The 17,582-nt window shown below is 44.1% G+C and overlaps 1 protein-coding gene and 1 long non-coding RNA gene across 3 annotated transcripts in view; one reads left to right on the forward strand and one right to left on the reverse strand.

The window, feature by feature from the left end:
• Positions 1-8,262: 8,262 nt before the first annotated feature.
• On the reverse strand, positions 8,263-13,672 carry LOC148110679 (uncharacterized). Its single transcript, XR_015722828.1, has 3 exons — positions 12,756-13,672; positions 10,782-11,032; positions 8,263-8,893 (listed from the first exon to the last, which is right to left on the reverse strand). It is a non-coding gene; the product is annotated as an uncharacterized LOC148110679 (long non-coding RNA).
• A 102-nt stretch (positions 13,673-13,774) lies between these two features.
• MRPS14 (mitochondrial ribosomal protein S14) overlaps positions 13,775-17,582 on the forward strand; it is a 29,531-nt gene continuing 25,723 nt past the window's right edge. The window contains exon 1 of one of the 2 annotated variants that reach the window (XM_045811389.2): positions 13,775-13,893. In XM_045811389.2, coding sequence (XP_045667345.2) covers positions 13,849-13,893 — 45 coding nt within the window. In that variant the 5' untranslated portion in view covers positions 13,775-13,848. Of the gene's footprint in view, positions 14,090-17,582 lie in introns of both variants that reach the window. The other variant, XM_045811391.2, reaches the window with a different exon arrangement.

The raw sequence follows: 17,582 nt of genomic DNA on the forward strand, positions 1-17,582 counted from the left end.
ACACACACCAAAGAGGCAACCTCTGCTCATTCCATCCAGTCGTGTCCAGTCCAACAAGCACACTCAGCACCACGCACCGTGCTCAGTGCTACGAATGCCAGAAAAGACAAGGTTCCTGCACTCATGAAGCACAGAGTTTTCTAGACAAGCAGGCCATTAAAAGCCTGTTAACAAGATGAGTGCCAGAACTACGGGGTGCAGAGGAGCAGCCCTGGCCCTGCCCGGGGTCCCTTCAGGGAAACCCTCCTGATGAAGAGGGGTGTAGGTGCTCTGAGGGCAGAAACAATGGTGCGTGTGCATGTGCACACACGTGCATACATGCATTTACTATATGTCCCCCACAGTCCTATATGGTATTTGGAATACGGCAGATACATAATAAAGATTGTTGAGGGAATACAAGAACTAAACAGCTTTTCTATTTGTATCTCTCTAACTTCTGCTTTCTTCCTAAATATTATTCTTTTTCTTTTTCTTTGCTGGAAATGCCCAGAAGAGTTTCATTTTGGGGTAAGGTTAGTAAACTGGTTGCCAATCAGATATAGAAATTGCCATTTCGTGACATGAGCCAATATTGGAGGAAAGGGTATCTGTGGCCTATGGCTAGAAGGAAAATTGCCATCATCTTAATCATCAGAGAGCATTTATTAAACACACACTGTGTGTCAATTGCTGTTTTAAAGGTTTTAAATATGAAATGTGCTAAATCATTTTATCTTCACAATAACCCAACGAGGTGGGTATTATTACAAGTGAGAAGTTCAATTGATGCACAGAGATGTCATGTAACTTGCTGAAGTTCCCAGAGCTGGTACATGGTGGAGCCAATACCATCTGGTTCCAGAGCCTGCAACTCCTACTTCACCCCACCCTTGGGACTGAACCCTGAGGGCAAAAGCTTCCTGGGCTGACACCCCAGTGTACAGGCCAGAAACCACTAATTATTTAAAAATTTTTTAGTTACATAATATCCACCAGTTCATTTTCCCCTAATGCCGTTTCCCTGTAGGGATTGGCAGATCCTAAATTTAAAGGGCTTTATAGACGATCACTGTTGTCTCGGCTTTTATTCCAGTAGTAAGGAACATAAGCCATAAAAAACATGATAATGTTGGAAATCCTGGAGCACATGATTTTCTCCAACAGATAGTAGCAACGAGTCAAGGTCCTACTGTTTTCTGACAATCCAAGACCAGGGTAGAAGACAGCCATGGCAAGACCAGCATGCTTGGCCTCAGGCCAATGTCCATGCTTTGGTCTCACCATCTGAAAAATGGAGCAAATGATCTCTCGGCTTCGTGAGACCACTGCCGGATTAACAAACTCGTGTCAGTATCTGAGAAGTCCGGGTCTTCTCGGAGGAAACAATGATCACCAAGATTAATGATTCTAAATAATAGCATCACAAATGACCATTTTTTGCCAATCCTCTTGATACTTCCACAGTATTAATATCAACACTAGTTAGAACCCAATCTATTACCATAGAACGGTGAAGGATAACTACATGAAGCCAAAGGGAGAAAGAATCCTGTCAAAGACCTCTGTGGTCACTACGGACATCCCACACAGATGAATGTATTCTGCAGTGAAGTGCGTGCATGTGTGGGCCCGTTCTCTTGTCTTCATTACATCAGCTTTTCCAACCGGGTGGCCATTCCCCTTCCTTACCGCAAATACTCCTCGTCTTCCAGAAGCAGACCATCATGAGGCTAAGGGTTTTTACGGAATTCTGGATCCACTTAGAGTGGGAGACACTTGTCCCGACATTAAACCTCAAGGACAGGGGCGCCTGGATGGCTCAGTCGTTAAGCGTCTGCCTTCGGCTCAGGGCGTGATCCCAGTGTTCTGGGATCGAGCCCCGCATCAGGCTCCTCTGCTGAGAGCCTGCTTCTTCCTCTCCCACTCCCCCTGCTTGTGTTCCCTCTCTCGCTGGCTATCTCTCTCTCTGTCAAATAAATAAATAAAATCTTTAAAAATAAATAAATAAACCTCAAGGACAGACTTCAAATGTATGAAAGGACATGTCTAATCTCTACTTTGCAGATTACCATAATCTGTAAGGTTATACCAAATATAACCTGAACTCCATTCATTCAAAATATTTATTGAATGTCTGTGGGGTGCCCGACACTGCTCTGTAAGATGGGGATATAGAATTGAAAAAACAGACTAATGATCATTGGTATCATCATTGCTGCCCTCCTAGAGTTTACATTTCTAGAGGGAAAGACAGACTAGCATTCCCCGTAGTAGAAGAGAACGAATATTAATGAAGTATCACCCTGCAGTTCCATGAAAGAAGTAAATGAATGAATGGTAGTTTGTATTCTTCATGTATCTTTCAGGGGATACACATGCGATCTCCTCTTGCTGTACAGGATACTAATAACCTTATAGCTTGCGTTCCATGGCCAAGCAGTGACTTAGGTAGCACATTTTTCCTTTTTCTCTTTCTTGAGCAGAGAAGTCGAGAGTGCTTGTTTCCTGTGAGTTAGATCCAAGGAAGGAAAAAAACACAAAACCCCAAATGGATCCCTGAAAGCAGATGTCCAGCAAATCAAATTCAATCCAGTAACTTAATGACTTGATGAAAAGATTTTTACTGAGGACTGAATGCCCACTGTGTGCTGTACATTGTGAGCAATCCAAGAAAGTCTTGTGACCTGAGCCCTACCCTCAGATGCAGGACAGGAAACAATTAGTGAATAACACCAAAGAGTGTATTAGCTATTTATGACAGCAAAGAGCAGAGCATGAAAAAAAAATCTAGGAACACAATTTTAATTTCCTTTTCTACAATAAATCAGGACAAAATTCGAATTCACCTGGTTTGACTGACAACTAATATACTCAGCAGGAGAAAAGGCCCATCCAGAAACATTTTTCTTTGACATAAGTTAGGCTGGCAGCTGGCAGCTGGTGGTGGGGGGTTTGGTGGGGCGGGGTGGGTGGGGTGGGGGGCCCAATGGAGTAGAACTTAAGGATCCTTGTGTTTCTGGGAGAAAGCCATTGAGAAGAGTCTTGGACAGACATGGAATATAAAGTGAGTGTGCTTTCCTCTTGCTTCCTCCCCATCCCCAGCATGGACTATGGACAGAAGGACAGGGTACACATATCTGCTATTCCAGGACTGCTGGGCGGCCTGTGGGGTCACCTGACCATGGGCCTTCTCCAGAAAAGCCCACCTCTGCTTTGTGCTGGCACCGTGAGGACATGCCCTGTGGCTTTGCAGACGTTTTCTACCCTTGAATTCCATTAACTTCTGGCTCTTTGATATTTTCGTCCCCATAGCTACTAAAAGCCATGTACCTCCATGAATTGCTAACATTTTACCTTTTCGTCAGGGTTTGGAATTTAGAAACACTAGGAAGAGGAGAAAGAAGAAAGGAAAAGGAGAAATGATGTCCAAGAAAGAAGATGCTGCTTTCCTATCAACTGTTTATTCCCCCCAAGTGAAAATCTATTAAGGACATTGCAACAGAAAACGGGTATGATCTCATCCCTGAAACCACACATAACATTTTGTTTCAGCCTGGGCCACAGGCAGCTGGAGAAGAGCGCCTGGGACAGCACTGAGTTGGATTCAAACCCTCAGAGTAAGCGTTGACTTCCCTCTGGTAAGGGGAGAGGGAGGCACCCCCCACAGCTGCAGAGGCCGCAGCAAGCAGCAGAATCAGCTTGACCACCCAGGGGACCGTGGCCTTGGGCACAGAGGCCTCGTGCAGAGAGTGCTGTGCTCTCCTGGTACTCCGCTGAGGCCGGAGGTCTGGAACCCAGGAAGGCCGGGTAGCCCTGGGCACCCGTGTCTCCTCAGGGAGCAGGCAAGCCTCTCTTGCGCATTCGAGGGGAGAGCAGAGTGACCACGTCCGTTTGGATTTCAGCCAGATGAATAAGTATTGTCATCATCAACCAGGGTTTGTTGGGTCTGGCTCTGCGCAGGGCTGCATCCTCGATCCCAGGAATACAGAGGCCAAGCCTCATCTCTGTCCCCATGGATTTCACATTCTTTCCAGGAGTCCACAACACATGCTCTATGACTGTGTTTCAGAGACACCCATGCAGCCCTTCCCTCCCTCAGCTTCCTCGTGAGGCAGCTCTGGGACCCGCCCTCTGGAAAAGACAGAATTGCTTCGATTATTCCCACCAGCATTGTGAGTGTGCTGTCTGTCATGCCTGGGAAGCGAGAGACAGAAGTGCACTTTTCTTTCTAAAATACTAGGCCAGCAAGTTGTATCTACAGAGGCTGGACTTGAAGGAAAAGCTCATGAGCGATGAGGAAAGAATTTTGCGCCAGTCTAAGTCTTCTCCTGTTCGGATTGGCAGTGTCCGGTTAGGACACAGTCAAAGGTAAAAGTCTGAATTATTGCAATCCAATAAATATTTATGTTACTACATACACCAGACACTCTGCTAAGAACTTGGGTATGAAGTTGAAAACAACACATTGCCTTAAGGAACTTTCGAATGAATTGAGGAAATTAGTACAAATAATATATATGTGGTAGGGGCGCCTGGGTGGCTCAGTTAAGCATCTGCCTTCAGCTAGGGTTATGATCCCAGGGTCCTAGGATCGAGTCCCACATCGGGCTCCCTGCTCAGTGGGGAGCCTGCTTTTCCCTCTGCCTGCCGCTCCACCTGCTTGTGCTCTCTCTCTCTCTGCCAAAAGAAAGAAAGAAAGAAAGAAAGAAAGAAAGAAAGAAAGAAAGAAAGAAAGAAAGAAAGAAAGAAAGAAAGAAGAAAGAAAGAAAGAAAGAAAGAAAGAAAGAAAGAAAGAAAGAAAGAAAGAAAGAAAGAAAGGATGGATGAATCTTTGGGGGAAAAAAAGGTGTAGGTGAATATATCAGTCCCACTCCCTGACTTTGCCTTCCCCTATGAGAATTCTAACAAATATGTACTTGCCTTTGTACAGCTCTTTAGAAAGTGGATGGCTGAGGCCTGAGCCCACACATCATGAGTCACTCCTAATGGAGTCAAGTAGGAAAAGAGGAAGATGGAGGCAAGAAGAGGAAAAGGAGGTGAAGACGTAGAGGTGTTGGCGTTGCCGTCTGAATAAAGTGAAAGCAGATGAGCGCGGTGGGTTGACTAGAGTTTCCCCCACATTCATGGCCTCCCACAGCCTCAGAGTGTGACTGCATTTGAAAGTGGAGTGTTTGCAGATGCAGTTAAGGTAAGGATTGAGAGGAAATCATCCTGGCTTAGGATGGCCTAAATGCAAAGGAGAGTGTTCTTAGAGGAGTCCGAACACCAAGACAGGCAGGGAAGTAGTCCAGGGAAAGACAAGAGGCAGAGATTGGCGTGTGCTGCCTCGAGAAGCCAAGGAATGGCAGGCGCCAGCAGAAGCTGGAAGAGGCCAGGAAGGATCCTCCCCCAGAGCCTCTGGAGGGAGTGTGGCCGTGTAGACACCTTGACTTTGGACGGCTGGCCTCCAGCGCTGTAAGAGAACACATTTCTGTTGTAAGTCACCCAATTTGTGGCAGTTCATTGCAGCAGCCACAGGTAATGACTACAACACAGAAAAGCAAACAGCTTGGAGGAAGGGGGTGGGTAGCCCAGATGGAAAAGGAGGTGATCGCATGAGCTTCCGCGCAGGGATGCTATCACAAACCAACGTGGGTCTCTTCGCTTCATGAGTTACAGACAGACTACAACCAGATGGGGCTGCCTCACAAAACTCTCCAGAAGCAGCAAATAAGGAGAACACAGCGAATAACCTCCAAAGCTGCGACACCCCCGCCTCCCAACAGGGGTGGGCAGGCTCCTGCGAAAGATGCAGAGGAATATTCAGAAGAGGGGCTCTCGTCATCGCATGCGGCGTGCAGGCATGAAGTCGCACCTGCACTCGCAGAAGCACGCCGAAACTTTGTATGTTATGCAGATGAAGCTTACGCTCCCCTGCCCCACCTGGGCAGAGATTCTAACATTTTATTTTTTTTTTAAGATTTTATTTATTTATTTGACAGAGAGATACAGCGAGAGAGGGAACACAAGCAGGGGAAGTGGGAGAGGGAGAAGCAGGCTTCCCGCTGAGCGGGGAGCCTGATATGGGGCCTGATCTGGGATCAGGCCCTGAGCTGAAGGCAGACGCTTAATGACTGAACCACCCAGGCGCCCCAGATTCTAACATTTTAATGAGGCTTAGGGGGCTGTCAGGCACTTTACGATTCATCAGGCAGGCATCCTCCTAGGGGTCCTACTCAAAATGTTTCTTTTTCTGTCCCAGCAATTCATTAGTTTCTAAAAGATAAAATTGATAGTTAGGCAGAGGCTTCTAGGAGTTTCCTGAGCTCAGGGGGTCGGACCGATGACAACCCCAAGGCCATGTCTGAGATTATAAATCCTGGGAGCTGGATAGAAGGGTTGAGAATTATCTGCAGACCTGTGCCTCATTGATAAATAAGGATATCCTAAACCATTTGTATCTCAAACTCCAACGTACTTGACATTTCTGAATCATAGAACAGTAATGCAGCTGTGAGCCAGGGAGCCAGGCCTGGCAGAACGAGTGGGTCCACCCACCTCATCGCGCCTTCTCCTCGCCCCCTTGGATGGCGGAAATGACTGTGTGCCTGGTATTTGGTAACGCATTTGATGAACTAAACTGAACTGAATGGAGAGGTGGTCTGAAATCAAAGCTTCAGAATGAAGAACCACCCCGGGGAACCTTGAAAGGCAGGGAATCCAGCATGACCAGAGGTGTTTGGCAGGGATGGGAAATGGTGCTGCAGACGTCTGGTACAGTCATGGGCATCAAGATAAGGGGTTTGGACTTTATTCGGCAAGCGATGGGGAGCTACCAAGAATGAGGAGCTATAGTGTTTTAGAAAGTTCCCTCTGACAGGAAAGAGGGGATGTTTTTGTGAGGAAAGTGATAAGTAAAAAAAGGTGGAGTAGGAAAGGGTGCCTAGCTGGCTCAGCTGGAAGAGCGTGTGACTCTTGATCTCAGGGTTGTGAGTTCAAGACCCACGCTGGGTGTAGAGATTACTAAATAAATAAATAAATAAATAAATAAATACAAGAAGAGTAGGGGGAAAAGAGCAATTAGGAATCTAGCTGATACTAATTCAGGCAAGAGATAAAGAGGGTCTGACCTAGAGAAGCGGGAGTGGAAATGGAGAAGGTTAAAAAGAAGTAGAATCAACAAGATTTGGAAGACCTGTTTGGATGGGATATTATTGTCTTAGTCTGAATTTACCTGCCACTCTCCCATCACCCCCAAAAGCAGAATCCCTAAGACAGAGGTTTACGTGCAAGTAGTCGACGTGGGCAGCCAGCCTGGGGAGCAGGAGTGAGGGATCAGAGCAGCGGAATTAGCCGGGAGAGGAAGACAATGCCAGGATGTGTCCTTACATCCATGGCTGGGGCTTCACATCACAGAGCCTGTGGAGTCACAGGACAAGGAGTCGCAGGAGACGTTTCCTCCATAGGCTTCCAGCCCCCATTGGTTCAGGATGTCCCCACGGGTGTCCACGGCTCTGCACTTGGTAGCCATGTCTGCGTGAGTGCAAAGCAGGCCCCTGGTTCCTTAGGTGCTGCCTGCTGACCCCAAAGAAGCCACAGAGCAGTAAGCAAGAGCGGCCTGAGGTACGCTTGGGTACTGTCTCACTGAGCCTGGGCTCAGGCTTATATTTTACGACCTTTAACAGCACCTTTTGCCTGCTTTTTGAACAAAGATCCCTACGTTTTCATCTTGCACTGGGCCCTACCAATCATGTAGCCTGTCTTGCCTGTGATGCCTACAAAAGAGGCAAACTCAATCAAAAACACAGGTCCTGGGAGATGGCTGGGGGCATAGGGTAACTGAGTGATGGGCATTAAGGAGGGCACTTGATGTAATGAACACTGGGTATTATATGCACCTGATGAATCACTAAATCTACCCCTGAAATTAATAATACACTGTATGTTAATTGATTTTAAATAACATTTGAAAAAAGAAAACACAGGTCCTACCTGAACATATTATGTCATTTTATTTGGAGGACAGAGGTGTGTGTGTGTGAGTGTGTGCTCCTCGTTCCCAGTCTGCATCAGACTCCCTGTGTGGGGGGCGCCTGGGTGGCACAGCGGTTAAGCGTCTGCCTTCGGCTCAGGGCGTGATCCCGGCGTTACGGGATCGAGCCCCACATCAGGCTCCTCTGCTATGAGCCTGCTTCTTCCTCTCCCACTCCCTCTGCTTGTGTTCCCTCTCTCGCTGGCTGTCTCTATTCTGTCGAATAAATAAATAAAAAATCTTTAAAAAAAAAAAAAAAAAAAAGACTCCCTGTGTGGGAACAGGGTGAGGAGGGCCTGGCAGGCATGGGAGCTCAGGTGTGGTAATACTGCCACCTTGTGTTCAACCAATGCACAGCATGAAGCTCCCTCCCAGGCATGGGCCACTGCCGCTGCTTCCACAAGTCAGTGCTAGGGCCACCCACGCTCCACGGCGGAGCTGGTACGCCAGTGGGGTTACTAGTCAGCTGATGGTGCTTACTGAAAGCAGATTACCCACACACACCATTTCAGAGCCAGGGTTGAAAATGCTTGCATGTGAACATGCGTGTGCATCCCTGTGCCTTTCTCTTTCTACGTGATCTTCTCCTTCATGCCTATTTTCCTCTTCTTTTCCCGCTCTCATAGCTGTCCCCACACACTGACCACCAAAAGCCCAAGAAGTCTGGTTCTTTCGAGTTAAACCATAATCAACTTTCCATATGTGGGCTGCCTGGCCCTTGAGATCCCTCCTGGAGAACATCAGGGTCGTGAAGCACTACAGGGGTGAAGCAGGGAGGGTGGTCAGATCCTAGAAAGTTGTTGAGTCAGCTTCACGCGTCAGTCTGGACTCCTGGGCCAGACAGTGTCTCTAGGGATAGGCACACTCCAAGTAAATATTCTTCTTCTGTGATTCCCAGGGCTGCAGCCAAGGAGACCCGGTATTTACCAGTTACAAAACAACAAAAAGGAATAATTAATCTTCCCCCAAATCAGAAAGGTTAAGGAAATGATCAATCCTGTATTAGCTATAGACTAGACACTAAAGGAACTACTTCTTTGAGGGTAGCCATAGAGGAGCCAGAGAAAGGAAGCCCAAAGGGAGAGTGAATGACTTAGTACTAAACATGAATGAAGCAAGCATCCCTGATTTCTTCATTTCCTCCTTGCTGTGTCCAGGGTCCTGACTGCACGTGTCCCCAAGGATTAGCAGAGGAGATTGGGAACAGAGCATGACCCCTTCCTTCACGTCCTTGGAGAAACATACATTTCAGATATTTGGGGTGAAATAATAGAGGCATATAAAGAAAAGGACAGATTAATATTCTTAAATCAATGTCAATGTTTCTGTGAGTCTAAAAGTAAAACATAAATTATAGGGAAATTGAAAAAAATTCTAAAAACATAAATATCATCAGTAATCTAGCCATTCAGCTATTACTCAGTATTTGAGTTATTTCCTTCCTAATCTTTTTTTTAAAGATTTTGTTTATTTATTTGAGAGAGAGAGAGAGAACACAAGAAAGGAGTGGGGCAGAGGGAGAAGGATAAGCAGACTCTAACACTGAGGGGTAACATCCCAGGACCCCAGGATCATGACCTGAGCCAAAGGCAGACACTTAACCTACTGATCCATGCAGGCAACCCCTTCTTAATCCTTTCCTATCTATCTATCTATCTATCTATCTATCTATCTATCTATCTATCTATCTATCATCTATCTATGTATCTATCTATCTTTCCTATATCTATACCTGTATCTTTAAACATACATTTTTCAGAATTTGGAACCCATCAGATTTTGTAAACTAGAATTGCAACATGTTATTTTTCTTTTTTTTAAAAGATTTTATTTATTTATTTGACAGAGATAGAGACAGCCAGCGAGAGAGGGAACACAAGCAGGGCAAGTGGGAGAGGAAGAAGCAGGCTCATAATGGAGGAGCCTGATGTGGGGCTCGATCCCATAACGCCGGGATCATGCCCTGAGCCGAAGGCAGACGCTTAACCGCTGTGCCACCCAGGCGACCCCGCAACATGTTATTTTTCTTAATTCATTTAACTCTCCTTCTACTGTTAGACTGTTATTTGTTCTTATTCTAAGTAATCCCATGGCACATGTCCTTATAAATGAATTTTAGAGTTTCTCAGCATTCTCTTGAAATAGATTTCTATAAGTCGTATAACTGGGTCAATAGATAAAAATTTTGAAAACACTCTTGCCAAATTATTTTGTGGACAAGTTATGCCAATTTATATCGCTACTGCTAGGATAGGAAATTACCCGTTTCCCCACACCCACAACAACACTGAACTTTCTTTTAACCTTTGTTAATTTGCTGGATTAAATTGTCATTGTTTTAATTTGCATTCTCTTGGAAACTAGTGAGGCTGAATATTTGTCATGTTATTAGACATTCTGAGGATTGTCTACCAGGATTTAAGTTTATAAAGATATTCATCTATATTTTCTTCTGTTTCTTTTTTTAAGCTTTGTCAACATTTAACTCCTTAATCTACCTACGGTAAGAGGTAAAGATATAATTAAACACTGCTTTCCTGGGGTGCCTGGCTGGCTCAGTTGGTATAGTCTGTGACTCTTGATCTTGGGTTTGTGAGTTTAAGCCCCACATTGGGTGTAGAGATTACTTAAAAAAAATAAAATCTTTAAAGAAACAATTTTTTTTCCTGAATTTTTAACTAATTGTTCTACTACCATTTGTTCAATGACTGTTACACCTCCTTTAACATATAACCAGTTGTGATTACATTGGGATTTCTTTTTGGCCTACCTGCTTTAGTTCCTTTACCTGCTGATTTTGGCTCCAGCACCACACGAATTTCATCACTGCTGCTTTATAATACATGGCATTGTAGGGGCGCCTGGGTAGCACAGTCGTTAAGCATCTGCCTTAGGCTCAGGGCGTGATCCTGGCGTTCTAGGCTCGAGCCCCGCATCAGGCTCCTCTGCTGGGGGCCTGCTTCCTCCTCTCCCACTCCCCCTGCTTGTGTTCCCTCTCTCGCTGGTTGTCTCTCTCTCTGTCAAATGAATAAATAAAATCTTAAAAAAAAAAAAAAAAACATGGCATTGTAATATCTGGTAGAGCAAGGTTACTTGTTATTTTTCCTTTTCAAAAATTGCATTCCCATCCATGTTATTCTTTTACATATATTTTAGAATTATTTTGTTAAGAAAAATATTCATTGGAAGTTTTCCCCCCATCGGAAGTTTTGTTTGAAATGGCATGAAATCTGTACATTAGCCATTCGATATGTTTTATAAGTAAGGATTCTGTAACAGCAGTCAGGCCTTTGTCCTTGAGCCGCTGCTCCTCCAGAGGACAGCGTGGAATGAGGATTAAGAGCATGGGCCTTGGTCTGGGCCTAGCTCTGTGAGCTTGAAAAGTCACCTACCCTCTCTGTGCCTCAATTTCATCATTCATACAATGGTTTTTATTTCATTAGGCTCAAAATCAACATGGTGACTAGAATATCTTCTCACAATCAAATCTCAAAATATTTAACAATTAAATTTTTAATCTATCCGTCCCAAAAGTACCTTCTAGCCTCTAACGGAAAGACTATACAGAAAAAGCAAAGGCAATATACCTAACAATGGTGATTATCTCCACCTCTATCTAAATCTGTAATCTCCAATTGAATATAAGCATCAGGTCAGTGATTCTCTTGTTACCCCACCTCACACACACATACACATACATAATAGGGGTACATAATAGGCACTTCATATGTATTTATTGAATGAATAAATGAGTGAATGATGATGGTTCTTCTGATCCTAGAATTCCAGGACAGTAAGGCCAATAGCCTTCCCCACCTTCGGTCAAATGGCCACAGAGAATCACAGACTTCTTAGGAAAACTCAAGGTAAAGTGAGCTTTCTTTAGCCTTGCCAAGCTTCCACACACACACTAATGCAGGAGGGTGCATTGGAGAAAAAATCTTGGGTTGTTTTACAAAACCAACACTATTAATTAAAGAAGACCCTGGAGTCCGCTCTTATTATTTGAGAGTAGCCTAATTTACTAGCCATTAAATTGCTTTATCTCTTCTTAAAGTGAAAAACAGTCCAATAAGATACAAATGCTGTTTAAGGTATTTGTACATACATGCTCATAGTAGCATTATATACAATATCCAACATGTGGAAGCAAAGCAAATGTCCATCAACAGATGCATAGAGAAACCAAATGTGGTCTATCCATACAATGGAGTATTATTCAGCCATAAAAGGTAATTAAGTACAAACACATGCCACAACATGGATGAAACTTGAAGACATTATGTTAAGTGAAAGAAGCCAGGCACAAAAGGACAACTGTATGCTTCCACTTACATGAGGTACGTTGAGTAGTCAAATTCATAGAGACAGAAAGCAGAGAGCGGTTGGCAGGGGATGGGGGTGGGGGAAGATAGTTATTGTTTAATGGGTACAGAGTTTTGGTTTGGGAGGATTAAAAAGTTCTAGAGATGGATGGTGGTGGTGGGTCGTACAACAATGTGAATGTACTTAATACCACTGAGCTATACACTTTACAGTGATTAAGATGGGAAATTTTATATTGTGTATATTTTACCACAATTTTTTTTAAAAAGTCACTAATGTTGTTTAAAGATGCTTTCAGAACTATTTTTATAGAAAGGAAACAAAAGGCCACAGTACAGAAAGCTGGCTCACTCATTTTGTGAGCTGATTACAGATGACTCTCAATTATGGGGATAGAAGGGCATCACAAGGGCTAACACTGGCAATATTTGCTTACCTGACATGGTTGGGAATTTTCTGATTCTACGATGACGGGGGCTCGTGTTGTTCTTTGCTGCCAGCTGGCCTCAGTCAGTTCATCCTCTGTCCTTTGGGTAGGTTCCAGTAAACCTGGAACTTTAAAGAAAGGAGTCTGCATTCAGCTTCCTTCCCAGAAGATGTAAATAATACAGGGGCATTTCCTCACTTCATCAACACATCTAAGATACAAGTCTTTGCCAAGCTAATACATACTCCTTGATACTCTTCTACCAGAACCGTGGGTAGGTGGTACTAGCCTTACATCCAAAGGAAAGGGGCCTCTCAAAGTGTTCATTCCAGACCAAGGACATGTGCTATGAAGATGACCTGAAGGTTCTCTGTACTACAGACTGAAAACAGCAGTTTTTAAAAAATTCTATTTATGTAATCTCTACACCAAACGTGGGGCTCAAACTCACGACCAGGAGATCAAAAGTCGCACGCTCTTCCAACTGGGTCAGCCAGGTGCCCCTGAAAAAGCAGTTTTTAAATGGCAATGTTCCTCCCTCCCCACCCCCAAAACCCCGAGTATTTTAGTATACAGAAATCCTAGACATATAAACAGGAATCATCAATACGTTCGTTATCGCCATTATAGTGGACAGAAAAGATCTGCAAAATCTGTAGGGGGGATTACAGAGGAGGAGTTGGCAATAATTCTAGGCTTATGGCGAATAGCACCCTAAACTGGATGGAGGACATAGGACGACGAGCAGGTTGAGCAAGACCGGAAAGAGAAATTGGTGACGAAAAGCTGGCAGGTCTGGGGAGAGGAAGGAAAGGAGGTAGGTAGGGAAGAAGGTAGTTTAACAGTATTTAAAAGCTGAAGGAAGAGCAAGAAGCGAGGAGCGCCCAACTGCTCCACCAGTATCAAAGTCGCACTCCCGAGTTTGTAATTTGTCATGTTTCGTGAAATACCGCGAGAACACAGAGCCAATAAGGAAGCCCTCCTGCGGGAGGCTAAAGACCCACCCTCGTCCCTCCCCCTGCGCCCCGGGCCCCGCCCCTCGCGTCCCCGCCGTATTCGCAGTCAACGAAATTCCCGCGGCTCGGCGTTTGCGGCGGACAACATGGCGGCCTCCATGCTGGGCTCTCTGCTGCGGACCGTCCGGCAGGTCAGCCCTGCGCCCTTAGCCCCACGCGCCGTCCTCCCCACTGAATCCCCAAGCCCACGGGTCCTCTGCTACTGTGCCACCTGTGGCGCCCAGTGCGGACCCGTCCCAGGGGAGGTCCGAGCTGCAGCTGTAAATTTGGTGTTCGTAAGCCTATAACTGGTATTGAAAGCTGCATATCGCCGCCGATTTATAAGAAGTGAGTGCAGGTGGAGAAGAGAAGGGGTCCGTGGATTGAGGCCTTAGGGACTCCAGCGTTAAGCGACGAGAGCCGAGCAAAGGAGACTTGACGGGAGTTCAGCGAGGGACGGAAAGCCCAGAGAGTGTGGTGGCTCGGAAGCAGGCGACGACAGCAATTCAGGGAGCAGGGAGTTATGTGCTCAGAGTTGACAGGCCAGTTAAAAGCTCTGAGAATTGGGTGTTGGTCTTGCAGCGTGGAAGTTGTTGGAGTCTTCATCATAGCAGTTTCAGTGGCGTGACGGGGGCCAAAGTGTTCGAGAGAGAACGAGAGGAAAGAAATTGAGAGACTATGAGTATAGACAAACCTTTGCTTTGATGTTTTGCTGCAAGGGGAGCAGAAAAATGGGTCGGTAGCTGCTGGGTTAAGAGGGGGGTTTGGTGTCCTTGTTTTTGCACGTGACAGAAGTAACTATGTTTTTGTGTTAACGGGAAAGATCTTGTAGTGTGGAAAAAATTAAGAGAAGAATTGTGGAGCTGTACCTTTGTGTAGATAAGAGGTGATGGGTCTCATGTTCCATTGTTTAGTCTTAGAAACAGGGACAGTTCGTCATTTGTGGTAGTGTTGTCCAATAGAAATATAATGCCAACTACATACGTAATTTAAAATATTGTAGGGGCACCTGGATGGCTCAGTCATCTTCTGCCTTGGGCTGGGGTCATGATCCGAGGGTCCTGGGATCGACCTTCATGTTGGGCTCCCTGCTGAGAGGGCAGTCTGCTTGTCCCCCTCCCTCTGCCCCTGTTCATGCTCTCTTTCTCGCTCACTCTCAAATAAAATCTTTTTTAAAAAATAAAATATTCTAGTAGCTATGTTAAAAAAAAAGTAAAAAGAAACATGAAATTAATTTTAATTAAATATTTGAAGCCAACATATCCAAAATACTAACCTCAATATATAATCTATGAAGATGACTTATGAGAAATTTACATTCTTTTTTCGTACTAGATCTTCAAAATCCAGTTTGAATTTTACTTACAGCACATCTCAGTTTGGATGCCAAATTTTCCACCATTAAAATGGAAAATGTAGTCCTACCCAAACAGTAAAGTTGTTTAATATTTACAGCTGCTTCCGTTTAAATTTTTAATGAATTAAAATTAAATAACATTAGGAATTACATTCCCCAGTTGCACTAATTACATTTCAAGTGTTCAGTAGCAATATGGGGTTAGCGGCTACTGTATTAGAGTGGATATTCAATAACAGGAGAGAATGTACAGCATATGATTACAGATGCTAGTAAATGGGTAGATATAATAGTGGGTGTTATGGAAGTTCTCTCCTGATTGCTTCTAATTTTATAATTAAAGAGAAGTCATCAGTAGAGTGTGAGGGTATGGGAGCAGGTGTTAGGGATTTAAGGGAAGAGGAAATGGTGTGAAATAGGAGCAGACAGCAAAACTAGTGACAAGAATTGGAGCAAGTACAGTGATGTGAGAGAGGGGCCAGGGAGTTGAGATTGTATGAAATACAACATTGTATTTACGCACTGTGGAATTCAGGCTGGGTAAGGGAGAGACAGGAAATCAAAAGCTGAGAGTGAAAAGGTGGTAGGATCAATGAATTAAAAACCTCACAGAGGTTGTTGTTGGAGTGTTTGAAGGAGCAAGTGAGAAAGCAGTGATAGAGAATGAGACACGCAAAACTGAGATAACCGAAAGCTTGTGATTATTGGTAATAAACGACCTAGGGCATGGAAGGGAGTACAAAAATCACTGGAGGAGAGGGGTTCGAGGAACAGAAAGATAAAGACATAATTCCTTGTATATTGAGATCACCAGGAATTAGGACAAGAATATTGGAGAGTGACAGTGAGCCAGGATCTAGATTCTGTGAAAAATGAGAGGGAGGGGCTATGGTAGATGAGTGTGGGAGTGAGGGGCAGTGGGAGGTATAAGCCAAAAGCAGGAGAGTCAAAGTTCCTTTCAGGAAGGAAAGTTTGGGAGCTGTCCTTAAGGGCAAGGAATACACTTCCCCCACCTCCATGCCCAGTCATGGGAGAAAAAAAAAAACTACAGGAGAACCCATCAGGAGGGATTCAGGATTCAGCTAGAGCAAAAATAAGATGTTAAGAGAAGTTGAGATTTAGATTTTGATAACTGTAGAGCATGAGTTGAAGAGCATTTTGGAAGGTAAAGACAGGTGTGAGGGGGGATAGAAGGTGTATAGAACAGAATAGAATGCAATCTTAATGTATAAAGCACTGTTAGAAACCGATAAAATATTGATAGTATAAATGTAGGCCAAGGACAAAACATTCACAGAAGAAATAGTAGAGCACTAAATGTTTTAAGAGTGAATTTCTTTTCTAGCCGGAAAAAAAAGTTACACAAAAAAGGAATGAAAGATGTTAAGAATAAATAGAAGCCTGTGAGGAGATGGTAGAGAGAAAGTTGATTAGGAATAGCTTGGAAAAAGATTGGAGGAAAATGTTTAATTTTGTTTTCTAAGTCTCCTTAACGTTCAGTTTCATAGGTCAAAGTGCACCTTGGGTTGCCCTTCAACACAAATTGTTTCTTTCAGCCAGAGTGATCTCTCCTAGTCTTATGAATCTTACCTTGTTCATTTTCTTGTTTGTTTTGAACTAACTATCTTCTCTCCCCTCCCCTGCCCCCCAGCTGTATCAGAATCCTGACAGTTCCTTCAAAGCTTTGCTGAAGCCCCTTCTTCCATGACATTTGTTTCCAGCCCCAGGGAGCATGGTATTCATTTGACTCAGTCATGTGTCAAATCAATATTGAAATTCCATTTGTGCTTGTCTTATTTCCAAAGATGATTGTAGAATTGTTGTCTTTCCCCATGAGACTTTTAGCATTGAATACGTTCAGTTTATCTTTTATTAATAGATTTTTTTAAATGTTGGCATTCTAGTAATCTCATTTTCAGTTTTACATTCTGTATAATGCCATACATATATTCTATAAACAGCTTTTATTGGAAGTCACCATTACTTTCCATAGCTGAAAAATTTAAGGTTTATTTCTTTTAGAAAGTGAGTGAGTGTGGAGGGGGGCGGGAAGGAGGGGTAGAGGGAGAGAGAATCCCAAGCAGACTCCACACTGAGCAGATAGCCCGACTCTCAAGGTTTGATCTCAACAACCTGAGATCAAAACCTGAGCCCAAACCAAGGGTCGGACACCTAACCAACTGTGCCACCCAGGTGTCCCTCCATAGCTGAAATTTAATTAATTAACATGTAATGTTTGCTCTGGTTTGGGAGAGACTTGAGTTTTAGTGGTGTATACAGTCTATGCCTTCACTATATTAAGAAACAAAACTGAGCTGTGTGAATTTGAAGATCTAATTGGCTTTATTAAATGATTCTGGAATGAGGAATCATCCCATCTAGCAAGTAGAGGGCAGCTCACAGGACTCTACAAAATGAAGGTTTTTATAGGAAAGAGGGTAGGGAAAGAAAGTTATTAGCAAAAAGAAAAGGATTGTTCCAGGC

Source organism: Ursus americanus, chromosome 2 (assembly GCF_024610735.1).
Source record: "Ursus americanus isolate L20-20 chromosome 2, mUrsAme1.1.p, whole genome shotgun sequence".
Taxonomy (NCBI): Eukaryota; Metazoa; Chordata; class Mammalia; order Carnivora; family Ursidae; genus Ursus; species Ursus americanus.